The 24,538-nt window shown below is 38.4% G+C and overlaps 1 protein-coding gene across 6 annotated transcripts in view; it reads left to right on the top strand.

Annotated features, from left to right (window-relative positions):
• LOC127418250 (protocadherin-1-like) overlaps positions 1–24,538 on the top strand; it is a 221,611-nt gene that overhangs the window by 11,195 nt on the left and 185,878 nt on the right. For 5 of the 6 annotated variants that reach the window (XR_007893395.1, XR_007893394.1, XM_051658723.1 and 2 more), the window contains exons 2-3: positions 4,037–4,870; positions 6,631–8,814. Coding sequence is in view for 4 of the 6 variants with exons in the window: in XM_051658723.1 (XP_051514683.1) it covers positions 4,049–4,870; positions 6,631–8,814 (3,006 nt within the window). In the remaining 2 variants the exon portion in view is untranslated. The remainder of the gene's footprint in view (positions 1–4,036; positions 4,871–6,630; positions 8,815–24,538) is intronic. The other variant, XM_051658724.1, reaches the window with a different exon arrangement.

The following is a 24,538-nucleotide window of genomic DNA, read 5'->3' as shown; positions in this document are numbered from 1 at the left end:
TTTATATTTCATATACTCAAACATGCTCAGCTGCTTTCTTTTCTTTTTTTGTAACTTTTCATAACCTTTGCCAGAGTGTCTGACATTCATTTGCTGCAGTTCTTTTTAAGATCGTGTGTGTATATACTACACACCCACAAACATATGCTGCATACATATATGTGCACAGTCTGTGAGAATGTTCCAGTACAGTGTGGGAAAAGATGTGTATAGGATCATGAAACCCCTGTTGGCCACATCAGGGTTCCCAGTGTACAGTGACCCTCTATCACACACTCTCTACACTGGACCCTTGGGACAGAATGTCGTGAGAGCTTCTCAAACCCTGCTCATCACAACAAACAGATTCATTGTTGACTCTCCTGACACACAATGTGGATGATGGCTGTTTTGATTTGTTTATATATAGATCCATTCCTTCTCTCTTTTTTGAAATAGAATTTTTAGCGTACTAAGCTTGTTTAACCCTTTACCCTGCTTTGTTATGCTGACCCTTTTTGTGTTGGAACACACTACAATATTCAACACATCTTCAGCAGAGGCACAGACAGATCCCTGTGAAATGCCAACTCCATAAGGTGGTCATTTTAAGCACAGTGAGGGGTAAACTGTTTTAAAGGTGAGGTATTTTTCCACCACTCCAGCCTCTTTGTGGAACACACTGTTTAATTAGTTATATGAAAGTGTGCCAGAGTCATCTGTCTCAACAGAGTCAGAATTAGACTACAGAATTAGACCGAGACGAGTCAAGATCTCATCATATGTGTGATCAGGGTCACACATCCCTCCTTGAATTTCTGCCTCATTAGTGCATTGTTCTCCTGACAGTGTCGTTGCCATGTGGCTGCAGTTGTGTTAGCATGTCTTATTTGACTGAAGTCTTATTTGTTTGGTCATGTTAAATACTGTATTTATTTGCCATGCATGCATGAATGATTAGTTCTGTGTGTGTGTGTGTGTGTGTGTGTGTGTGTGTGTGTTGCTGTATATTTAGTCATTTTCTGTTCTAAGCAGATATATTTTTTCTTTCTAATGTACTTATAAAAGGCTTGCTATTGTCATGATTGGTAAAGGGAAAATACTGAATGGCAATGTACATGCCTTAAAGAGGCCCTGTTATGCTTTTTGGGTTTTTACCTTTCCTTTAGTGTGTAATATAGCTGTTTGTGCATGTAAAAGGTCTGCAAAGTTACAAAGAACAAAGTCCAAAGAGAGTTACTCTCTCCCACAGAAAACACTGCTTCTGAACTGCCTGTAATGCCTGGTTTGCAGTCCAGCCAATACTTCCGTGATATAGCTAGGTCACTATGTAATACATTTGCATAATGCCCGCCTAAGGGCTACTTTGGCCTGCCCTCAAACAAAGGTAGTTATAGCTGAGGCCAGGATGAGTTGTGTTAGTGTTGTCGCCATGTCAAGAAGACGCTGTTTTCTTCACTGCGAAAGCAAAAGCCCTTTGTATGGACTTCCAAAGGCATACGAATTGAAGAATCAGTGGTTAAAATTGATTTTTACCACTATTCCTCAGCAGTACAACCACAACCACAACAAAAACAAAATTGTCTATCTCAAGAGTCTTTATCAGTGGTAAAGTGAGGAGGTTTACTTATAATTACAAGCTGTAATGTTATGGTCACTATCCACAGTAGACCACGGCTAACTTGCTCACTAACTCTGTAATACCCCCTGTAATGTCCAACTGGGAGTAAGCCTCTGTTCTCTGTTCATAGCTCTGGTGACAAAAGTTCAGCTACACCCATTCCAGCAAAAGATGACTAACTTAGATGCACTACTTGTGTTTTAATTGAAGCTTTGTTAGGTTCACATTAGGAGTGGGCGATGTGACCAAAATCTTATATCAAGTTATGAGTAATTTTATATCACGATAATGGTATATATTGCGATATAGTAATTTTTTCTTTTTTTGGGGGGGGGGGTCAATAAAAAATATAATATATAACCATATTGTAATGCCTATTTTTGGAAAATCCAGTCAGTGAAATACTTTTTAAGTGAAAACTACTTCCTCTTATATGATTTTCTACTTATTTAGAACTTGACAGTCAAAGTTAAAAAATAAAATAAACACTCGGTTTTAAGTCAACCTTGCCATAATTCTCAATTTCACATTATGCCACATTTAGGTCTGATATGTTTTTGACCAACAATATTATAAACTTTCCTCAAACAAAAAAGAAAATATTACATAATATTAGTAAAAAATACACAACGAAAATAGCACATCTTGAAGAACATACATTACAAAATATTTTATAAACACCTTGCAAAAATAAAAACAAATAAAAAATAGGAATTAATGCAGTGCACATCTTTTTTAACGTGATTTAGAGAAATTACACAGTTATAACATCACATCTGAAATGTAAGAGAGCTACAAAATAAAAACATACCTCTGTGAAACGTCCTGCTCAAGTCGTGCTTGCGAAGTGGTTCGAGCTGATCAGCTTGTTCTTCCAAACTTTCATTATCGGGCTCAGGCTCAAACTGGTACAGAAAAACCAACGCCATAGTTACCGTAGTTACAATAGTATTTACAGCTGCTCAGGAAGCCTTGGGAGCTGAAACTCGGTCATGGTAAGGAGCATTACAGTTACGCTCACAGACACATGCTCTAAGCAGTTGATCAATCACAACAGACTGGGCCTGCTGACCAGTCAAAGTAGACTGGACTTTTCGTAAAGGAGGGCTTTAAAAAGACATGAGCTAAAACAGAGCATTTCAGATAGAGGGTGAAAAGAGGTGCTGCAGCAATGTACAGTATGAAAAAAATTATGTGTTTTTTGAACATTAAAGCATGTAAACCTATTCTAGTAGACCCCTAAATTAAAATTATGAACCTGTAAATGAGTATAATATGTGCTCTTTAAACTACAACATTCAATCAGTAATGACGGATGTATGGAATAACCCACTTTCTGTCAGTCACCAAATGGCTCTAAACTTTGCTGCATTTTCTGCATGTGAAACTTGGAATAATATCATCAAAATTTGTCTTAACCTCAAAATTTTGTCTTAAAACAGTTTTTACGTTTTGGATTCACAGGCAAATACTAGCTGTGACAGTGCTCTCACATCCCTCGTTGGTTGAGGTGTCTGTCTCCTCTGGACAGCAATCTAGCAGCCCTGCCTCATTAGCCTTGGGGAGCATGGTGGGATAACATTCCACATATGTTAGAGGGGTCCCTGCAGTTATCACAGTGGGGAACATTAAAGTAACATGACCTTAAACATAATAGATCAAACAGAAGCTGATTTATTCATTTGATTGTACTTTTTTGGTGTTGTTTTGCAGTAGCTCATGCCGAGGTTGTTAATGTTTGGTGAAGTGGCAGGAGGGGGGCATTGTCAAGATGCCCTTCAAAGCCCAGTCCCTTACCTCCCTGTGGCTGGGTGATGCTGGTAGCAAATTCGGAGCCATTTTCTGTGAATAGCTATCAGCAAAAGAGGCTATTGGAAGATTAGAAAAGAACACTCTTAGCACCTCAACAATAAGTTAGACTTAACAGAAAAAAAAAAAGAAAAAAAAACACAAAGCACAGTGAGATCGAACAAAAACCTTTTTTTGTCACCCCTTTGTTGACCCAAGCTTGACTGTGGATATGACAAGCAAGGTTTGTCAGTGGTTTGCGAGAGGTAGATTAAGTAGATTAGAACACTTCTCCGCTTGCTTCCCCCTCTCTTAAGGTCAGTGAGCCAAAACATCTCTCAGGAATACAGTTATATTTTGGCTTTCTGAATGAGACATGTTGTGAAGTTTGGTCAAACACAATTAATTGTTTGTGACACGTTTACTACCTTTAAAGACGTGCAGTTTACTACCTAAGATGGGATGATAATAATCATAAATCCCATGGAATCTGCACCGTAAAATTCTGTGACTGCCATTTTATTTTTTTCTGGTTTCTTTCCACTGTCACAGACTTTGAAGGATTGTGTCTGAAGAGTGAATGTCTCTAATCTTATTTGTTTGCTTGATATTTTATTTTTTTTGTGTTTTTTTTTTTTTTTTTTGCAGCACAGACTGACAATGTTCCAAAGTGCCAGTGCGATGTGGTCACAGTGGAGTGCCATGCTAGTGTGGATTGTGCTTCTCCTCTGTTGCTCTGCTAGTGTAGTCAACACCATCATCTACCAGGTGACCGAGGAACAGCCGCCCAACACTCTGATTGGCAGCTTGGCATCTGACCAGGGCCTGCCAGACACTGGTCACCTTTACAAGCTTGAAGTGGGTACTCCTTTCCTTCGTGTGGATGGCAAAACAGGGGATATCTACACCACAGAGACCCCAATCGATCGTGAGACTCTCAAGGACTGTCGCAACCTTTTCGAGGGTGATCCTTGTTTCCTGGAATTCGAGGTGTCTATTACAGACCTGATGAAAGGCACAGGACCTCGGCTTATCGAAGGCCGCATCGAGATCCTGGATGAGAACGACAACACACCTCAGTTCTCTTCACCCGTCCTGACATTGTCGATCCCAGAGAACACACATGTGGGTGCACTTTTTGCAATTCCGGTGGCCAGTGATAAGGATTCCGGAAGCAATGGCATTGCTGATTATGCACTAACAACTGGCCCTGAAGCTGCCAACCTTTTCAGCCTGCAGGTGGCACAAGACTCAGATGAAAAATTGCCACAACTCATTGTATTGGGTAACCTGGACAGAGAGCAGCGAGATTCATATGACCTCAACTTAAAAGTGGTTGATGGCGGCTCCCCACCTCGCCAGAGTAGTGCCCTGCTCAGGATCACCATTGCAGATGCCAACGACAATGTGCCCAAATTTGAGAAGTCACACTATGAGGGTGAGCTGCCAGAAAACAGCCCAGTCGGTCATTCTGTTTTGCAAGTAAGTAATTTGTTCCTTAGTTCCCTTAAGCAGGTACAGTAGAATAAAGGCCAAGGATTGTCAAAATCAAGTTTCTGTCATAGTACTTCTTGTCCATATCTAAACAAATGTTCACAAGTTTGATTCACAATGATAAATTGAATGCAATTAAAAAGGCAAACTATTGTCTAAAAATAAAAACAATTGAGAATAGAACCAGATTTCATGTTCACAATCATTCCACTTATAATGTCAAGACAATTAATTTACCTGTTAAAAAGTTACAATTTTGATTATGCTTGATTGTGAAAATTGAGAGTTGAGAGCTTCACAGTAGAAGTGCATTCAAGCCCCACATACAGAGCCTGACATGCTCTGATAAATGGAAGTCTCAGTTATCCCGATGGGCTTTAGCCTCTCTGTTCTCACACATCAGGGTTAACACGGAAGAAATGGGAAAGCCAAATCATATTTTCACGGACAATCGATTGATCCCTCATGGTCCCTTTAAACACAAGCTTTACAAAACAGGAGTGAGGTATTGACCGGTGGTGAGAATTACATGTTGAATTGTTGTGGAAATGAAGGTGCTGCTAAGATTAAGACAGCCATGAAGGCTGGAAGCTTTCCAAGATCAATCTGTGGCAAGTGTCCAGAAAAAAAATAAAAAAATAAAAATAAATAAATAAATAAATAATGGTGGTTCATCTCTCAGCCAACAATTAATCCATGCAACCAAGTTTTCAAAGAGCATGTCAGAAGATTTTATTTCCCTGTAAACCCTTATAAGCGTCATTTGAAGCCAAAGTAAATAAGCAGTGGTATTAAAACTGCTTAATTTTATGATTTCAGAGGGTTGATGATGGAGCATTTCAGCTTGTTCAGAGGAATCCTCTTCAAATACATTAAATGCAATGAATTCCCAGTTTGCATTTCTGATCAAATGGAGTGACTATTATAGAGCAATAATAATTTAAGCACCATGGGTAATCTTATGACTGCCTCAGATTAAGGCAGTGCTCTCCAGTACATGGGCTGAAACAGCTTGCAAGTGTTTCATACACAACCAAGGACAGAAAGGAGAAGATGTTGTATGAACAAGAAAATGTTTATCATTAGAAAGCTTTAATCAGACTTATGATTTAATTTTAACAAAATTCAACTATTTTTTTGTGTCCTGATATCATTTTCAGGGATTTGTCTTAACACAAACCTAAACCAAACTCCAGTTAAAACATTTAACGCCTCTGAGAAAATGCAGTGCTGTCTTTCTTTTCTTATGTTTTTTTTAACATGAAATGATAATCCATTGCTGTCTATTGTGCTGTCACTTTTTGAAGGCATAAGCTGTCTTTTGGAATCAAAGGTTTAGTGTGGAGTGATGCTTGATATCAAGTTTGTGGAAGACCTTTTTAATTAGTCTAATGTAGTTCTTGGATGAGTTACCTAGTCTTTTTTTGGGTGTATGAAGCATACTTTTGGCAATGATTACAATATCTGAACCGTGCTAATTCATTGCTACTTACAGTGATCTTTGTCCTGCTCTCATGGACCTGACTGAATGAGTTTATTTAAATAATGTGACAAACTGATGAGTGATCTGCCTCCTTTGTGCAATAAATGTCAATGATGTGAATTGCAAAAACCATTATTCTGTATTCAGGCACACTTGATGAGTACAAAGTACCTGTGTAATCTCATGCAAACCTATGATGTGTAATCTGATTTGTAAATAATTTTTTCTGTGTATTGCTTAGATTAATTTTGTGTTGTTTGTTTAGGTGAAGGCCAATGACTCTGACATGGGGCCCAATGGAGAGGTGACCTACAGCATTCATCAGGCATCACCAGCAGTCCAAAGGCTTCTAAGCATTGACCGTAACACAGGTATGATTTTTGTCAAAGGCTTAGTGGATCGTGAAGAAATTGGCATGCTCAAATTCTATGTCCAGGCTAAAGACAACGGCCCCCAATCCAAGAGCTCCAAAGCCCTTGTGACCATCACAGTTAAAGACCAGAATGACAATGCACCCTCTATCAGAATCCGGGGCATTGGCCTTGTGACACATGAAGATGGTGTGGCTAACATATCAGAGGATATGCCTGTTGGCACAGCTGTGGCTCTTGTGGAGGTATCTGATCGTGATGAGGGTGAGAACGCTGTTGTGACCTGCGTTGTTGCAGGGGATGTCCCATTCCAGCTGCGTTCAGCTAGCGAAACAGGAAATGACCGAAAGAGGAAGTACTTCCTCCAGACAACCACACTTCTGGACTACGAGCGGATCAAAGACTACAGGATCGAAATTGTGGCAGTGGACTCTGGCAACCCTGCACTGTCCAGCACAAACTCTCTGAAGGTGCAAGTGACGGACATGAATGATAACTCCCCAGTCTTCTCACCCTCTTTGTATGAGGTGGAATTTGCAGAGGAGAACCAGCCAGGTGACAAGGTTCTGGATGTAGTAGCCACAGATGCAGACAGTGGAACTAATGCAGAGTTGACATACAGTATAACTGGTGGATCAGTCCCAGAGGGGCTTTTTGAAATTAACCCTAACACGGGAGAAGTGCGAGTCATGAGCCAGTTGGACCGTGAACAGTTAGATCACTATCAATTTCTAGTTGCAGCTGTTGATAAAGGTGTGCCAAGCTTGAGAGGAACAGCCACTGTTGTTGTGAAGGTGCTCGACAGGAATGACAATGATCCTAAATTCATGCTGAATGGTTATAGCTTTTCAGTCCAAGAGAACATGCCACCTCTTAGTCCTGTTGGAATGGTAACAGTTAATGATCACGATGAGGGCGAGAATGCTCATGTTCAACTCTCTGTAGAACCAGACAACGGCAAGTTTATGATTCAAAATGGAACATACACCATCCTTTCAACCATTTCCTTTGACAGGGAAAAGGAAAGCACCTACAGTTTTCGACTTAAAGCTGTCGATGGTGGTGACCCACCACGTTCCTCCTATGTTGGTATTACCATTAATGTTCTTGATGAGAATGACAATGCTCCATATGTCACTAAGCCCTCCAACTCCTCATATAAGTTCTTGGATCCCCGGACGAGCCCGGAAACTCACGTAGAACACGTTGAGGCAGAGGACATTGACATTGGTTTAAATTCCGAACTGGAGTTCAGTATCACAGGGGGTAATCCCCATGGATTGTTCCGTATCTCTTCAGAAGGTGAGATTACATTAGCTAAAGAGTTCACACCCAAACACATTGGTCTCCACCGCTTGGTGGTAAGGGTTAAGGACAGGGGCTCGCCACCACGCCAGACAACTGCACTGGTCCACATCTATGTGAATGAGACAATCGGCAATGTCTCCCATGTTGAAGGACTTGTTGGACACAGTCTGTATACACCACTAGAAATGGACATTGCTGGGGATCCTGATTATTCTCGGGACTCGCATAGTAACATTCTCTTTGGAATCTTGGGTGGCTTTTCAGTAGTCATTCTGATAATTGTGGTGGCAATGGTTATCCGGCATGTAGTGCTAAAGGAGAACAAAAGTGGCTACCAGGCAGGCAAGAAGGAGACCAAAGACCTCTATGCCCCCAAACCAGGGCCTAAGAGTAACAAGAACAAGAAGCCTAAAAAAAGCAAAGCTCCAAAGCCTACCAACCCATCTGAAGAAGATGAGGGAGCAAGTCTTCAGAAAGGATTAAAGTTCAACCTCATGAATGATAGTGTCAATGATAGCCCTAGAATTCATCTGCCACTCAACTATCCCCCTGGGAGCCCAGACCTAGGGAGACACTATCGGTCTAATTCTCCTCTGCCATCCATTCAGCTCCAACCTCAGTCACCATCTGCCTCAAAGAAACACCAGGCAGTGCAGGACCTGCCAGCCACCAACACCTTTGTAGGAACCGGTGACAACAACTCAACAGGCTCAGACCAGTATTCGGAATACAGCTACAAGGCCAACCCTCCAAAATATAGCACCAAACAGGTAGGAGACAACTTCCAAAGTATGGCAGGGTACCATAGCTCAGAGTACCACAGCTCAGGGTACAACAGCTCAGGGTACCACAGCCCAGAGTACCACAACACAAATTACCACAGCAACATAGTATGGACTAAGGATATCTGTTAGGGGCTGGAACTGAATGTCAAACCAAAGCTGCACTAATCACAAAGCATGCACGTCACTTGATAGCAATAAGTTGCTTTATTTGCTTCTTTTTTTATTTCCCCTTTTGCAATGCTATAGCATATAATTCATGCGCTGAAGGATACATAACTTAATGTTATGTAAAATACTTAATTTTAAACATTTTAAATGAAGGAGATAATACAGCATTGTCTTAACATTTTATGTTTTATTTTCATTGAAAGAGCATTTTTTATTTTTATTTTTTGTCCAGTTGAACAATGTTTAGTGCTGCCACACAAAAGATGAAAGGAACTGCTTTGAACACATTTGAGATATACTAACCTTCAGGCCAGAGAGATGTGTCTTTTTTTATTTTTTTATTTTACTTTTGCTTTGAAAGATACACATTGCAACATAAAAGAAAAGCCGTCATTGTTTTTATACTTTTTATCAGGCTAGCTTCAGGTGTTTTTACACATTTGTCAGTGTGTTGGGATTCTAAAGAAATACTGTTCTTTGCATAAAAGTAAGAAAAAATGCATTATGTGAACTGAATAGGTTAAAAATACTCTTAGGATGGAAGGTCTAGTAGTAGTATGCTATTCAAGGTAAGGTTTGAAAGTGGCACATATTGACAGGCCTTCTAAAATATTTATTTAAGTGAAGTATTTTATACAGATTAACAGCAGGTAATTTTAGCCCCTCCCCTTCCATGCTTCCTTGACTGCACATGCAGAGTGCCTTCTTTTGTTATGTATAAATTAGCGGAATTGTTTAATGTAGATTTATAATCAGACACCAAGGTCAAAGTGTGCCATGTACATTGTTGAATTATTAACTACAGGATTTTCTATCAAGCTGTGAATAATGTCACAATACTGTAAATAGAAAGCTACTTGAGACCAAAACAAGACTTTTTATTTCTTTTCTTTTTTCCTGCAGTACCATGCTTAACAAGTCAACCAAAACAGGTCCGTTTTGACTGTTTTCCTTAGAGTTCATGTCCAATGTTTTGAAGACAATCATTGATTTTTTATTTATTTATTTATTTATTTTTCTTACACAAGGTGCATATTGTGAATGTTAATAGCCTGTATTGTGTGCTGTTGTGTGAGAGTGTTTATCCCCTATGATGTGTTTAAGTTCGGTTGCAGAGCAGTGATGAATAACATAAATAGCTTCATATCGTACAATTTACTTTTAAAGATATTCTTCTCTTTATAACACAACAAAACATATTTGATACTAAATTTGTAAATATATAATTTAGAACCAACCAGATAGATCTTAGGTCTCAGCTGCTTTGATAGTGTCTCCATCATTCATATTGTGAAATCTGGATAAAATTGAGATATGTATGTTCATTATTAAAAGCAATAATATATATTTTTTTTTTCATTGAGCTAGAAAAAAAAAAAAAAAACTTTTAAATAGATGTTCTGTAGAAGTGAATAGTACACAATACAAGTTGAAATTGACCATTTGCATTCTGTGTATAATGTGTACCATCTGTGGAACTGTATTTAAAGCTGCAGACGTTCCCACTTCACATTTCTATCATGTGTTTTGTGTTCTTTTGTCTTTTTCTCATGTTTCTATTAATTTGCAATATGTTGTGTTTTGTATTTTTTTAAGTTCGCTTTCAATAAAATTGTTCTGAAGATGTTGAAATTTACATCTGGGTTCGTTGTGGATTTAATGTTAAGCAGAAATAATTAATTTGGATCAGTTGGAAAATGATTCACCAGGCGACATGAATTCTTAAGGTACAGTATTTCCTTTCCATATCTCCATTACATTTAATGACATTGCCCTTGCTGTATCACATTTACCAGAAATCATTTACTTTTAATTTACTAACCTACACAATAAAAATGCCATCTTCAAAAACTTTTTAAAATTCTCCCAATACCACTGAGAACTGGCTGATTTGGTTGCACAATTGCATCAGGGTCCCTAAGTTGGTAGCTAAACAAATGGATTGATTTTTGCTTCACTTCACCACAAATTTGTAGTTTTACTGCATTCGCAAAACCTGTCAGTTGCACATTTTTACGTGACCCATGTATTAACATGTTTAACTTGACACATTTACAACATTGCTCCACTGGGATCAAGCTAAACAGAGAGTCATTTAGTTCACAGAAGCATTATTTTTGTATTTCACTTGTATTTTCCCTCGTTCATGCTAAATATCACAAGAACAAAATCATTTTCCAAGCGTAGACTTGGCATATGTCAATGACCCAAGGGGGACGTGAGGTGTGTTTTGTACAGGTACTGTCATTCAAATACACCTTTTGGGCCCTATATTTAAATTCGAGGAATAGGATCAAGGGATGGTTGCCAGAGTTCCTGTTAATTATTTTTATTTTTTTTTACTATTCAATTGGCTTCTTGTATGCCGGCAGCTAATCTGGGCCTGAAAACCTCACACATATTACTATACACACACGCACTTTTTCTGACGCTGCTGACCATTTAAATTCTAGCCGCATCTACGCTTCTTAAAAGCTGTCGATTTTGCCCTCAGCTTGCACAGTCACCATGGCAATGGACTGACCAGTGTGTGTTGTATGCTGACTCACAGGCTGCTCTGGGTACAGGTGGGAGAGACAGAGAGATAGAGAGATAGAAAGACCAGGAGGAATCACAGAGAGATGTATAGAGAAAGGGTGAGGAAAAAGGACAAAAAAGATGAGAGAAAAGTATAATCTTTTGATCCATGCTATTTTTTCCATGTACCACAGTGCTTCATGCAAATGGAATAAACAGGCCATTCATTCATTCATTTGGTCACATCCCCTCTAGTCATTGGCTGCCTTTGCCATAGCCTTGCCCACTTACCATGCTGTCTGCATGATTGCATGACAATCCATTTGGAAAGAGGTCATGCAGTGAATATTAAACTCTACTGTACCTTAAGTTTGTCATGGCCCTTGTGATCTGTTCTCAAAGACCAACAATTCAAAGAAGAGGGGATAATGCAGCCTTAAACCAGTTCCTATATGTGTCTGCAAAACATGTCCTTTTTATACAATGTTTTAAAATGAATATACATGCAGAATAGATGTAATACTAATAGATTCTATACACATTTGTAAACCCTTAGCATTTACAAAGCCTACCGTGCTTGTTTAGCCTCCAGTCGTTTACTGATTGTAGAAACTTAATGCTGGACTTGATGAAGAATTAGTAGTTGTCTCTGTTCTTTCCACCATCTTTCTAAGTTACGTCTTTCTCTCTCTCACTTTTTCTCAGTCTTCAGAATCTGTTCTGTGAAGTCAATTATGCAAAGCAGCTCTGTGGTCCTGGCTGTGGTCAGACTACAGCAACTGCAAGTCACCCTTTAGTAGTCCATGGTTTAGTAGTAACTTTATCACAGCAGTCTGTCCACCTTTCTCTCCTTTAAATAAACAAACTAGTACCTTCCATTGCTTAACACTTAATTTGGCGGAACGAAGTCACCAGTAATAATCATGGCTCATCATGAGAGAATATAGCTGAAGGGAGAAAGAGAACACAACATTATTTCAAGGGAATGCAGAAAAAATTATAAACAACCAGCTTTTTTTGAATTATTAATATGTTGTCATTGACAAAGCAAGACTAATTAAAATAAAAAGCTGTTAATTTTTGGGAGCAGACTTGTGAAAATGAGCATTTTTCCCCTTTCTTTTGACTTTGATTTTTATTTTATTTTATTCTTCGATGTGACACATTGATAAGATGGAGAATCATTAGCTTTGCTGTGCCTAACACCTGCAAGAAGCCCCGGACAGATAGCATCTTTTGTGTGCATTTTGCCGGGGAAAATTTCACCAATTGGACCATGATGCTGCTAAATTGCATGTGCTCTTTGCAAACTGATTACTTTACATGCGCTTTCACACACCACATTGGAAGCTCTGCACTGACCATTTCTCTAACTACAGTGCCATATCTGTGGTTTTGTTGAGGATGAGAAAGCAAGCAAGAAAGAAAGTTCTAGGAAGCCCTGTTGCTGTGCTTTTTGATTCCATTACAGGTGTGAAATTAATGAGACACACAACTGTTCGTGTCGGCCCATGACACTTTGTTTCAGTATTCTAATTAGTTGTCATGGGCCTTTCATAACATATTTTTTTAGGCTTTGTTGTACTCCTAAATTTTGAATGTGTTAATGTCATGGAGATGCCACTCTTTCCATGGATCCTCAATATCTCAATGTTACTGTTGTGTTTGTTGTTTCACAATGTTACCTGTCCTGTGGGTTTAAATGTGGAATAACAGTGGCAGACAAGGAGATGGCTGTCTTGACACACACAAGAGTGTTTTTTACCTCCCAGTAATCAGTGAATTCCTGGGAGTACAAATCACTCAACGAAGGAAAATTACTCTTGCCTTGCTAATGTGTGTGTGAGTCACAGTGAAGGCACGTGTGTGAGCCCCTCCAGTTCTCGGGGGAAAGATAAGGGGACACGTATGCACAAAGGTGAACAGGAACACAAAGGTTCCTTTATGTGAAACTCTGACGTTCCTTGTCATAGCCTCTCTCATTAAGGAGCCTGTCTCTGGACTCACACTACAACTCAACATCAAGGCTGAACACATTAGCTCTCATTTAGCTCCATTATCTAGATTATCTGAGCTGATCTAATGATAAGTATTAGCTCTGTGGTCAATGTTAAGGGACTAGCAGAAAGTCAATAGCTGCTCGGTTGGCATGGAGGCCTCATGCTCAGACATATGACTCTCTCTGGGCATATGTGTACCATTAATTTAATGGTTCCTGATTAGTGATTAGCAGTTCCGTGGTAGGACATGCTAGTTAGCAAATGTTTCCGGTTAGCCTTTAGGCTGCAAGGATTGGGCAGCTCAATGGAGACTGGATGCCAGGGCCCATTTTTACAAAGATTTGTATCTTACCACTAGGAGTTCTCCAAAGAGTTCCTAGCTAAGGGATCTTGCTTAAAAGCTATTCACAAAACTGCTAAGAGCAAGTTTTAGTAAGGAAATCTTAATTTAAGAGTAAGGCAGTGTTGATCTCATTGCTATGGATGACATCACATTTTATGAGTGTGCACTTTTAAATCGCCCAACGTGATTGGAAGACAGGGAAGCGCTATTGCTCAGCAAATTCCTAATTGAAAGATAGTGGAATATATATAACAAACATAATATAAGATAGACAGATATCAGAAAAAAATACATGAAATATAATATAAGACAAATCTCTGAAGTGAGCACACATCCACAAGAAAACATACACTATGAATTGTCGAACGATGTGTGACAAGCCCTCTCCTGATTGCATATTGACCAACAATTCTGTCATCCATCTGCAAAATCATCCATCAAACTTTAACATGAATGACAGAAATCCCCCATTCGTCCACACTACACAGTTTCGCTTTACCTGTGGCCAGAGAGCGCAAAGTTGTCAAAATTTATCTCGGGTGTAATTGGGTTGTTTCGGTTCGTTGGAGAGTTAACTGCATTTCTAACTAACTTTGCAATAATGAAAAAACTGCGATTTAGACAATACCTTTTTTAAAGGTCAATGTCAATATTATAATGTTTATAATATTATAATGTTATATTATTAAAATACATCGACTCAGTTGCGATCCAGAAAATACGTTTTCACAAGGTTTATGTCATAATAATGTTCTAATACATTGTAAGAGTTGCTTTAAATTTCCGCTACTTTTAGACTTAAGATTTTTTTGTGAATATGGGCTCAGATTTCTATAAAAAATAAAATAAATAAGTAAGATTTACTTAAAATGTATTTTGCTAATTATTGCACACAGGTTATTTGCATTGCAACTGTAATGATATTTATTCCTAATATATTATATCCTAAATTATTTTTTAACAATATGCGATAATCGATAAAAAAGTGTATTTAAAAGTTAAAAAGTTGAGGTTGTTTGAATCATTCTACTTACCTGTTGCCTAATCATCAATATCATCCTTAGCAATATTTACTTATAGGTAAGAGTTCTGATTTCTACAGGCTTCAATTGAGAACATGCTTCAACTGAGTAAAAATTATTAAAATTTACATTTTGCTTAATATATTCATGTTCTAACTCTGTACAATCAATGTAGAATTTTATTTATTTTTTTTGCCATTAAATGCCATTAAATATACACTGATCAGCCACAACATTAAAACCACCTGCCTAATATCGTGTAGTTCCCCTCATGCCACAAAACAGCTCTGGCCCATCGAGGCATGGACTCCACAATACCTCTGAAGGTGTCCTGTGGTATCTGGCACCAAGACGTTAGCAGCAGATCCTTTAAGTACTGTAAGTTGCAAGGTGGGTCCTCCATGAATCGGACTTGTTGGTCTAGCACATCCCATAGATGCTCAATCGGATTGAGATCTGGGGAATTAGGAGGCCAAGTCAACACCTTGAACTCTTTGTAATGTTTCTCAAACCATTCCTGAACAATTTTTGCAGTGTGGCAGGGCACATTACCCTGCTGAAAGAGGCCATTGCCATCAGGGAATACTGTTGCCATGAAGGGATTTACGTGGTCTGCAACAATGTAGGTGGTACGTGTCAAAGGAACATCCACATCAATGCTAGGACCCAAGGATTCCCAGCAGAACATTGCCCTGAGCATCACACTGCCTCTGCCAGCCTGCCTTCTTCCCATAGTGCATCCTGCTGCCATCTCTTCCCCAGGTAAACGACACACACGCACCCGGCCGTCCACATGATCTAAAAGAAAACGTTATTCATCAGACTAGGTCACCTTCTTCCATTGCTCCATGGACTAGTTCTGACGCTCACGTGCCCTTTGTGGTTACTTTCAGTGGTGGACAGGGGTCAGCATGGTCACTCTGACTGGTCTGTGGCTATGCAGCCCATGCAGCAAGCTGTGGATGCACTGTGCTTTGACACCTTTCTATCATGGTCAGCATTAAGTTTTTCAGCAATTTTGTGTTATGCAGAAGAAAGAAAGTCATATACATCTGAGATGGCATGAGGGTGAGTAAATCATGAGATAATTTTCATTTTTGGGTGAACTATCCCTTTAAAAAGGATCCAAATACACATTTATTTTCAGAAGAGATAACAGCAATGTCACTGCGCTAAAGTACTAAAGTCTGCAGATTTCAACATCAAGATTTCAACTCATTATGAACTTGCTATTCACATCAATTTTATACTCTTATTGCATGTCAACAATGGTCTCATTTGTGTCTATTTCTCTTGAGGAATTGTAGGAGAAATACTTCAGATAAAGTTGATAGATGAAATGCAGTTAAGAACTCCATAAACTCTTCTGAGTCGTGAATGAGCAACTTCTGAGCAGTGCATGTTTCTGTAGGGTCTTTCTCTAATTTGATAAAGGCACAATTGACACATGAAATGTTTATCTCGTTATCTCTCTCTCTCTTTCTTTTTCTCCACTGTCACTTCACTCTTGTGGGCTTTCATTGTTTCTGGGCGAGGTGTCATCTGCAGTGTGGTGACTGCAATCTTTGCCTGTGCAACTGCAAAATCCGACTGCTACTCCACTTCTTTCGTCCCTGGAGGCCCATCCACACACCCTGGCATTGTCAGGCAACATCTGCTGAAATTACGCCTGGCTGTCCCCCTCCCGCACGCACACAGTCATTCAACACAGAGATGCTGACAGCATCCATCTTTATAGGTCCTGACAGCGGATGAATAAACTTGCTCACTCACTCATGCTCAACTAGTCACTCAGACAAATACACACACACTGATGTGCTTGGCTGCGCGGAGAGAAATTAGCCTCAAAACCGTAAAAACGAACATGAAATCCAATCAATCCCTTCATGTGCACAGTCAACAGAGTTTAATCCCTTTATTTATGCATTGCTAGCACTAAATTCCAAAAAATAGGCTTCGCTCTGCATAGCCATTAAGATAATTTTAGTCCAATGATGTTACAGAGATTTTCATGGCGTGTTTATTGCGCATTTTAGCATTCTGCCCAACTTCTCTGCTCTTCAGCCTCATAAGGCAGTTACTTTGCCTACTGATCTGCTTTTAATTTCACAGAAATGAGGGAGAGATACAGGGAAAAATAGGCCATGTATACAGTGCAATGTTTTGGGTGTGACAACCGAATTTAAATGTGAAGTTCCGTACACACTAGACAGCTTTTATACAAATATGGTTGTCACTACCTGAATTTTTCAGGAGTGAATTCAGTCATAGGATGCAATTGTAACTCCATAAATTACCAAACTCTGTGTGTACAGAATGAGATTAAGCTCTCAAAAGAGCAGTAACAACTTTAGCTGCAGTTTGCACATGGCCATAGAGAGAGACAGAGAGAGAAAGAGCAGTGCAGGTCCTAATTTATTTAAGAGAGTGTCTATTTACACCACGGTGTAATTAGCATCTGCCACACAGTACAGCTATTTGCACCCCAATATTCCCCAATAGAACCACAGAAAAAAAAAAAAAAAAACTAGACAGTAGGCGTCGATGCAGTGTTGTGGGGTGTAAAGAAGGTGCGTGAATGTGTGCTGTTGTGCTTGCGACTGCGGTTTGAATATGTGTTTTGTCCCACTCTTTTCCCATCCGATTCCCTGTATCCACTCTTAATATTTCCTTTAATACTACTTAAAATAATAGATACAAATTTATAGAAATGTTGATTTCATCACAGTGATTTGGTCATGGTGAATGTCGAGGAGTACAGAGAAGGGATGAGCTGGAGGCAGGGTCTGTCGATCGCACTCGTTCCCGCAGCTCAGCATTGCTTGTGTGTAGATTGCCATACTGTATTACTAATATTGTAGTAACCATGTTTTTTTGTTTTTTTTTGGCAGAAACCATAGTTTTAATGCAATTAACCATGGTGTTAGTACAGTAATATAGTGGTAATATAGTAATCGTGGTTAATTTTATGGTTACTGTAAATTTACAAAAAAATACCATGGTAAAACCATGGTTACTGTAGTAAAACCAAGGTTAATTTTTCTAAGGTAAGGTTAAGGTTAGGTTTAGGGGTAGGTGTTAATGTGTTGTGTCTGTGAAACTCTAAATAAACACAATAAACACATTGCAGTGGTGCCCATACTGTATAGTATTTAAATATGGGTGCAAACAGTATCTAACACTATTTGCACCAGGGTGCAGTTAGTAGCTACTATTTTTTGCACCAGGGTTATTATTTATTTAGTATGTAAAGACAAGGGACGTCCTGAACAGGAAGAGACAGACAGCTGAGATGTTGTGTCTTTACCTTGTTAAGCTGTTGCTTGGTCACCCTCTGAGAAAAGCCAATCCGTGCTGTCATATTGGAATTATAAAAAAAAAATTATCTTTGGGCAAACATGAAGTCAACAGCAAACACACGCTAATACTAATGTGACAAACAAACACAGACACACAATATCCGCTTGTAATGATAGACATCCGCCCACATACATATGCATATGTATAAATGCATACAAGCCCAAGCTAACCACACAAGCCTGAATGAGTACAAGCAGCAATTACGGCTCTTAGCAAACCAAGTAATTTGAGCAAATTAAGAAGCAGTCACTGTATACTGACAGAGCTGAAATGGTGGTAGGTGACTTGGCATCTGCTGGTAAACAGCAGTGATAGAACATTTCTTGACACAATGGCACACATGCTTATGTACATAAACACACTCATCAAGACAGAGCAGTTTGAGTCTGCACAGAAAGGCATAAACATGCATTCATGTGAAGTGAATTGCCTAGTTGCAAAGTCTTTTGAGCACAGGGTGGGGCGTTGATGAACTTTGACCTGTACAGCTTTCTCCAGTATATGTTGCAGACATTTCTTGAGGTTGTACCAGGCTGTTAGCAGGTGGCACAGATCCACCAGGGCTTGTGCTCACTGACCTGTGCTCCAACACATGCCATCTGTGTGTGGGTGTTTCTGCAAGACTGATACTTGAGGAATCTGCTGCCCTTGGTTGCACATCATAATTATTTTTTGAGGTTTCTTATCAGAGGATGGATGCAATTAAGGATGAGGGAGATTCCAAAACTGTCTTAAGCATGTGGCTGAATCAAGACAAACTATAAAGTAGGATGCATATTAATGCTTACAGGATGGTTATCCTGGGACATAAAATTCTGAGCTCCATATATTTTCTCACGCTAGCATTAAACATTGCATTATTTTTGTTCTCCCTCTGTCTAACAATACTCTCTTATACTGTAATTGTTGTAATTTCAAATTTATGTAAAAAAATAAAAAAATAATTGACTTTTACTTTACTACATTTTAAAGAGGAAATTAATATTTTTACCCCAATATATGTCTCCAGACCCTTTTGTTTATAAGCATGAATCCTTTTTTCACCACCTTTTTACATTTGCAGGTTAGGAAAGGAGAAGTAAAGAATAGTAGGATAAACTTCTATAGTGGTAAAAGGGAGACAACAGCAAATATTATTTGTGCTTTCCAATTTGCTCCATTATTTGTTTGTTTGTTTTTGTTTATTTATTTTATGCCAAAATGTAATTAAGTCAAAGTTTAGTGATATAAATGTACATATAATAATAATAATAAAAGATTTATCCTGCTAAAATTAGGTGGTAATATGTTATCAAAGTCTGTGAAAAGGGTCCATGATGTCCGTTTCGTGAATTAATTATTTGATTTTAATCTTTTGATCAATTTGATTCTTTTGAATCGGTTAAAATGGTTCGCGCAACGGTCTGAACCTATTTTAGAGCTTCTTAGTCTGAATGATTTGTTTCGTGAATCTCCAGTCTGACTTAAAATCATGAGAGAATCACACCAGGCAACGCATAAAGGGTCTCCACTCTGAAATGTAAACAGATTAGGCTGTTCATGTAAGCTTTAATATGTGTTTATTGGTGTAAATATTTTTGGCTTAGACATTATGAACGTTGTGAAAAGCTGATAAAGTTATGCAACAGAAATCTATTATATGTCTAAAATATATCTAAAGTGTTCTCAGTGTTGTTGTAGTTTTTTAGCACATTGTTATGCAGTTGTTAGGGTGTCCTGGTGGTTGCATATTGGCCCAAGTCAAGAGTCCAGAAGTCCAAATTACATTCTGTTCTCCTCTTAATGTTGTGTTGTGTTCTGGACTACTTGAGTTATTAACTCGTATATAAATAAAAAAGAAATATTAAGCGTAGTATCATCATATGCCAGTCCGAACTCAGCAATAGACTCCAGCACAATGCCACTGAACTAGGTTGTCATTGCTATAGTCGGGTGTGCCATTATTCACACCTTTTCCTTTAATTCTTAAGGGCATTTAATATCAGTTACTTTAATACTTTTACTACTTTCAATACATACAACCCCAATTCTGAAAAAGTTGGGACAGTATGAAAAATGCTAATAAAAACAAAATGAATGATTTGTAAATTATATTCCCCCTTTGTTATATTGAAAGCACTACAACTAAACATTATATAATGTTTTACCTTGTGAATTTCATTGTTTGTTTTTTTTTTTGTTGTTGTTTTATTTTTTTTTCTTTATGTACAGTAATTTCAAATCAGATGATTACAACACACGCCACACAAGTTGGGACAGTCGAGTGTTTACCACTGTGAAACATCACCATTTCTTCTAATAACACTTATTAAGCATTTAGGCACTGAAGACACAAGTTTGTTAAGTTTAAAAAGTGGAATTTTCACCCATTCATCCATTATGCAGGTCTTTAGCTGCACAATTGTATGGGGTCTTTGTTGCCTTATTATGCGCTTCAAAATGCTCACAACACATTCTCAATTGGAGATGGGCAGGACTGCAGGCAGGCCAATCTAGCACCCACACTCTCTGCTTATTCAGCCAGTATGTGGTTTGAAGTTATCCTGCTGAAAATTCCAGGATGTCCCTGGAAAAGGCTGTGCTTGCGGGCAGTATATGCTGCTCCAAAATTTGTACATATCTGTCTGCATTAAAGGTTCCCTCACAGATGTGCAAGTTACCCATGCCATGGGCACTGACACACCCCTGACCCATATGTCTGAGGGATCAGAGATCACACGCATTCAGAATTGGTTTTCTTCTTGCCCTTTACGCACCGAGATTTGGCCATATTCCTTGAATCTTTTAACTAAATTGTGCACTGTAAAGGGTGAAATGGCCAAAATCCTTCCAATTTGTCTTTGGGGAACATTGTTCTCAAGGTGCTGGATTATTTGCTGAAGCATCTGTTGGCAAATTGACAAGTCTCGAATGATCCTTGCTCTTGAAGGACTAGGCTGTTTTTGGAGGCTCCTTATATACTATGACACGATTGCCTCACCTGTTTAACATCTCCTGTTTCACATTGCCTTGTTATTTTAACTCGTCAAGTTGGTATTAGTCTTAAACTGCCCCTGTCTCAACTTTTTTGGAGCATGTTGCAATCATCTGATTTGAAATAACTGTAAATAAAAAAAATAAATAAATAAAAAGAATGAAATTCACAAGGTAAAACATCATGTTTAGTTGTAGTGCTTTCAGTATAGCAAAGGGTGAATATAATTTACAAATCACTCCTTTTTGTTTTTGTTAGCATTTTTCATACTGTCCCAACTTTTTTGAAATTGGGGTTGGTATTACAAGTATTTTTCTAATGAGATACATTAACTTTTATTTCCATACAGATAATCTTTACTTTTTTTTAAGTATGATGATTGGGTTCTTTAAACTACACTAATTGCTCCTGGAAACATGTAAAAGATGTTGTAAACAAACATAGATACACAACAGTTCCTTTCACATCCCACCCCATATTTTACCCCTTGGCTGAAGATAAAATCATACAGCTCATCTCTGTTTTTTTTTTTTTTTTGTCTCTCTGTTTGTCACAAACAAGTACACTCACTTCAACTCCCTTCATCTCAAATCAACTTTTGAGTGAAACATGCCTGAGCTAGGGCACCAGGGCATTTGATTTTGATGGCGTACCTTACAGGATCCATTCGCCGTGTCTATATTTAAACTCAGCTCTGCACTGGTGCCCACCGGTCATGTGGCAGCTTGGTAAGAAAGAGAGAGATTGAGAAGAAATTGTCACATATCAGGATTAAGGATGGGTTATGATGATCAACTAATTGACTAGTCATCCAACAAGCAACTTGTTGATTAGATAAGTTGAATAATTTATCTTTTTTTTTTCTTTTTCTTTTTTCTTTTTTTTTTTTTTTTTACATTTTTAGCAGCGGCAATGCTTTAATTAGCATTGTTTTTCTATGTGAACATGCACTAGACAGATGTTTTTTTTTTTTCTTTTTTTTTTTCACCATCTCGTGCAGGAACATTGCCTTTTTAGACACTTGGACAGGTAAAAAAAGAGCATCACCTTCTTTTAAAACAAATTTTACAACAACTTTTAAAAACATCAACTGGAGACCCTGCATTGTGTCGTTTGTGTTAAAATCCATCTAGTTTTTTAAGTGCAACAACGCATTTTGTCTGAACAGCCCCTTAGACAGTTAATATTGCTTTGGCTTTTAGAATATTTGCATGGTAAAACCCTCTTGGAAAAGTTGGGACTTGAATTTATCCCCTTTTAAAACACCTCCACTGCAGCCATACACATTCAGGCATGGATTTCTTTGGTTGTTGCATTGTGTCTTGGGCACTCGTGTTGCATCTTGTATGGCCACAAGCATTGCTTTTTTAAGATGCCAGGTCAAGTTAAAAATAGCCCAACTACTGAAGCACGTCCCAAGACCCCTACATTATGTTACATTAAAGGAGGTCTATAATGCAGTTCCATTCTATTGTGCTTCATAAAAGCCTCCAAAGAAATGCACCAGCCTAATTATACAGGGTTCATTAAGACCGATTAGATGACTAGTTGGACAGGCAACCCACCAAATAGTTGTTTGTAAAAATAAGCAGTTTTGCACATACCTAGATAGGATGCAGAGTATTCCATCATCACTACTGCTTTCATCGGAATTGGTCTTGCGGTCGGTTCCCGGAAGAGACAGCCATTGCTACATACTGGTGTGTGATTGCAGTCAGCAGGGGGTTTGTTAAGAGGAACGAGGGAACGGGAAGGGAATCAGAGAGAGGTGGGACCCTGATGAGAGAATGACACTTTTTGTTCACAGGAAAATGCATTTGATTGAGTGAAAGAAAGGAAAGGGTCAAAGGAATCAGAAAAGAACGATAAAGACAGAAATTTATGAAAGTGGGAGAGTTCAGTGAGAATATTCACCTGAGGATCTCAAGCTGTACCAGAGAGAGAATGATGAGAGATGGTGAGATGAGTAAAGGAAAAGAAAATTAATTTGGGGTTTCAGTGAACAAAAGAGGAAGTATCTCTCACTCATCCATTGATCTTTCAATCTATCAGTCAATCTTTACCAGTCCCCGTGGGGGTCCTTTACTGCCTCATGGCAACACAGATCGACAGTGAGAAAGCGAACCTTAAATCTGTACTGGTTACACACACACATACTGTATATAGACAGAGTTTGGGGCCTATTATAAACATCTGTAATTCAGTTTTCACTAGTTAAAAGCAAATTGTATCTAATTCGTGATATCAGCAATGGAAATGCTACTTGGAAAAATGCTGGTTATTGATACCAAAAATTTTATTTGCTCTAGTAAAAATTGTTATACTTGATATCAAAAATGTTGTCATTACTCTCTGAAAAACCCATTCTTGTTATCAAAAATGGAATTTAAAATCACTAAATAATATAGTAGATTCGGTTTGTTGTGCACCAAAACTTATCGTATGTTTTCATAACAATCATGAGTCTCATGGAATAATTTACTAGACTTCTGAATTATACTTTTGTGTGCTTTTGAAGCTTGAAGAGGTGGTTACCATAAACTGCCATTGTATGACATCACTGTGCACATAATTTTTTTCACAATTTCTTACTTTGTGTTAAGAAAAAGAAAGAAAATCATACTGGGTTATAATAAGACAGGGGTGAGTAAACAATGACTGAATTTGTATTTTGGGGGGAACTATCCCTTTATTTAGGGGTGTAAATTGTATATGCCACTATTTGCACTAGGGTGCAAATAGCATCTTACACTATTTACAATTTATTAAAATAAGATGCTTTTGGTTGCTATTTACACTTAGTGCAAATAGCTTCTGCCTTTTAAGATATCTTTAATTACTCTTCAACTTATTGATATCCAGAATTATTATCAGAGTACTGGTTCTTCATGTCATCAAAGCTACCCTTATTGTCTACATCTCACCGATGACATTCAGCACGCATCTGTTTTTTTTTTTTTTTAACTGTGCAAGTAAATCAGCAATCTAGTTTCGACAGTGTGATTTGTGATACACTATTTCCTGCAATTTTGATTCCTGTGCAAGTACATTTATGCCATCTCTGTACTAGTTGGTCTAAATGCTGCATTAGATTAGTTTCTGTACTCCTGCCCATTTTGCCAACCAAACAGTTCTTATTTACACATTTACAAAGGTACATGAGGCCACATCAGAGAAAGTGTTTCACATGACAACAGCAAATTGTGTGAGTGACTGACAGTGTCCTTAGGTGGAGAAAAACACCAGGGTCATACCCCCTTATCCCGGCCCTGAGCCGCTGTAGATGTCTGGGGATTGTGGGACAGAGGGACAGTATCGTAGGTCC

Source organism: Myxocyprinus asiaticus, chromosome 27, assembly GCF_019703515.2.
Source record: "Myxocyprinus asiaticus isolate MX2 ecotype Aquarium Trade chromosome 27, UBuf_Myxa_2, whole genome shotgun sequence".
Classification (NCBI taxonomy): Eukaryota; Metazoa; Chordata; class Actinopteri; order Cypriniformes; family Catostomidae; genus Myxocyprinus; species Myxocyprinus asiaticus.
The sequence above is the reverse complement of the archived record's forward strand: the minus strand, read 5'-3'. Positions and strand labels throughout refer to the sequence as shown.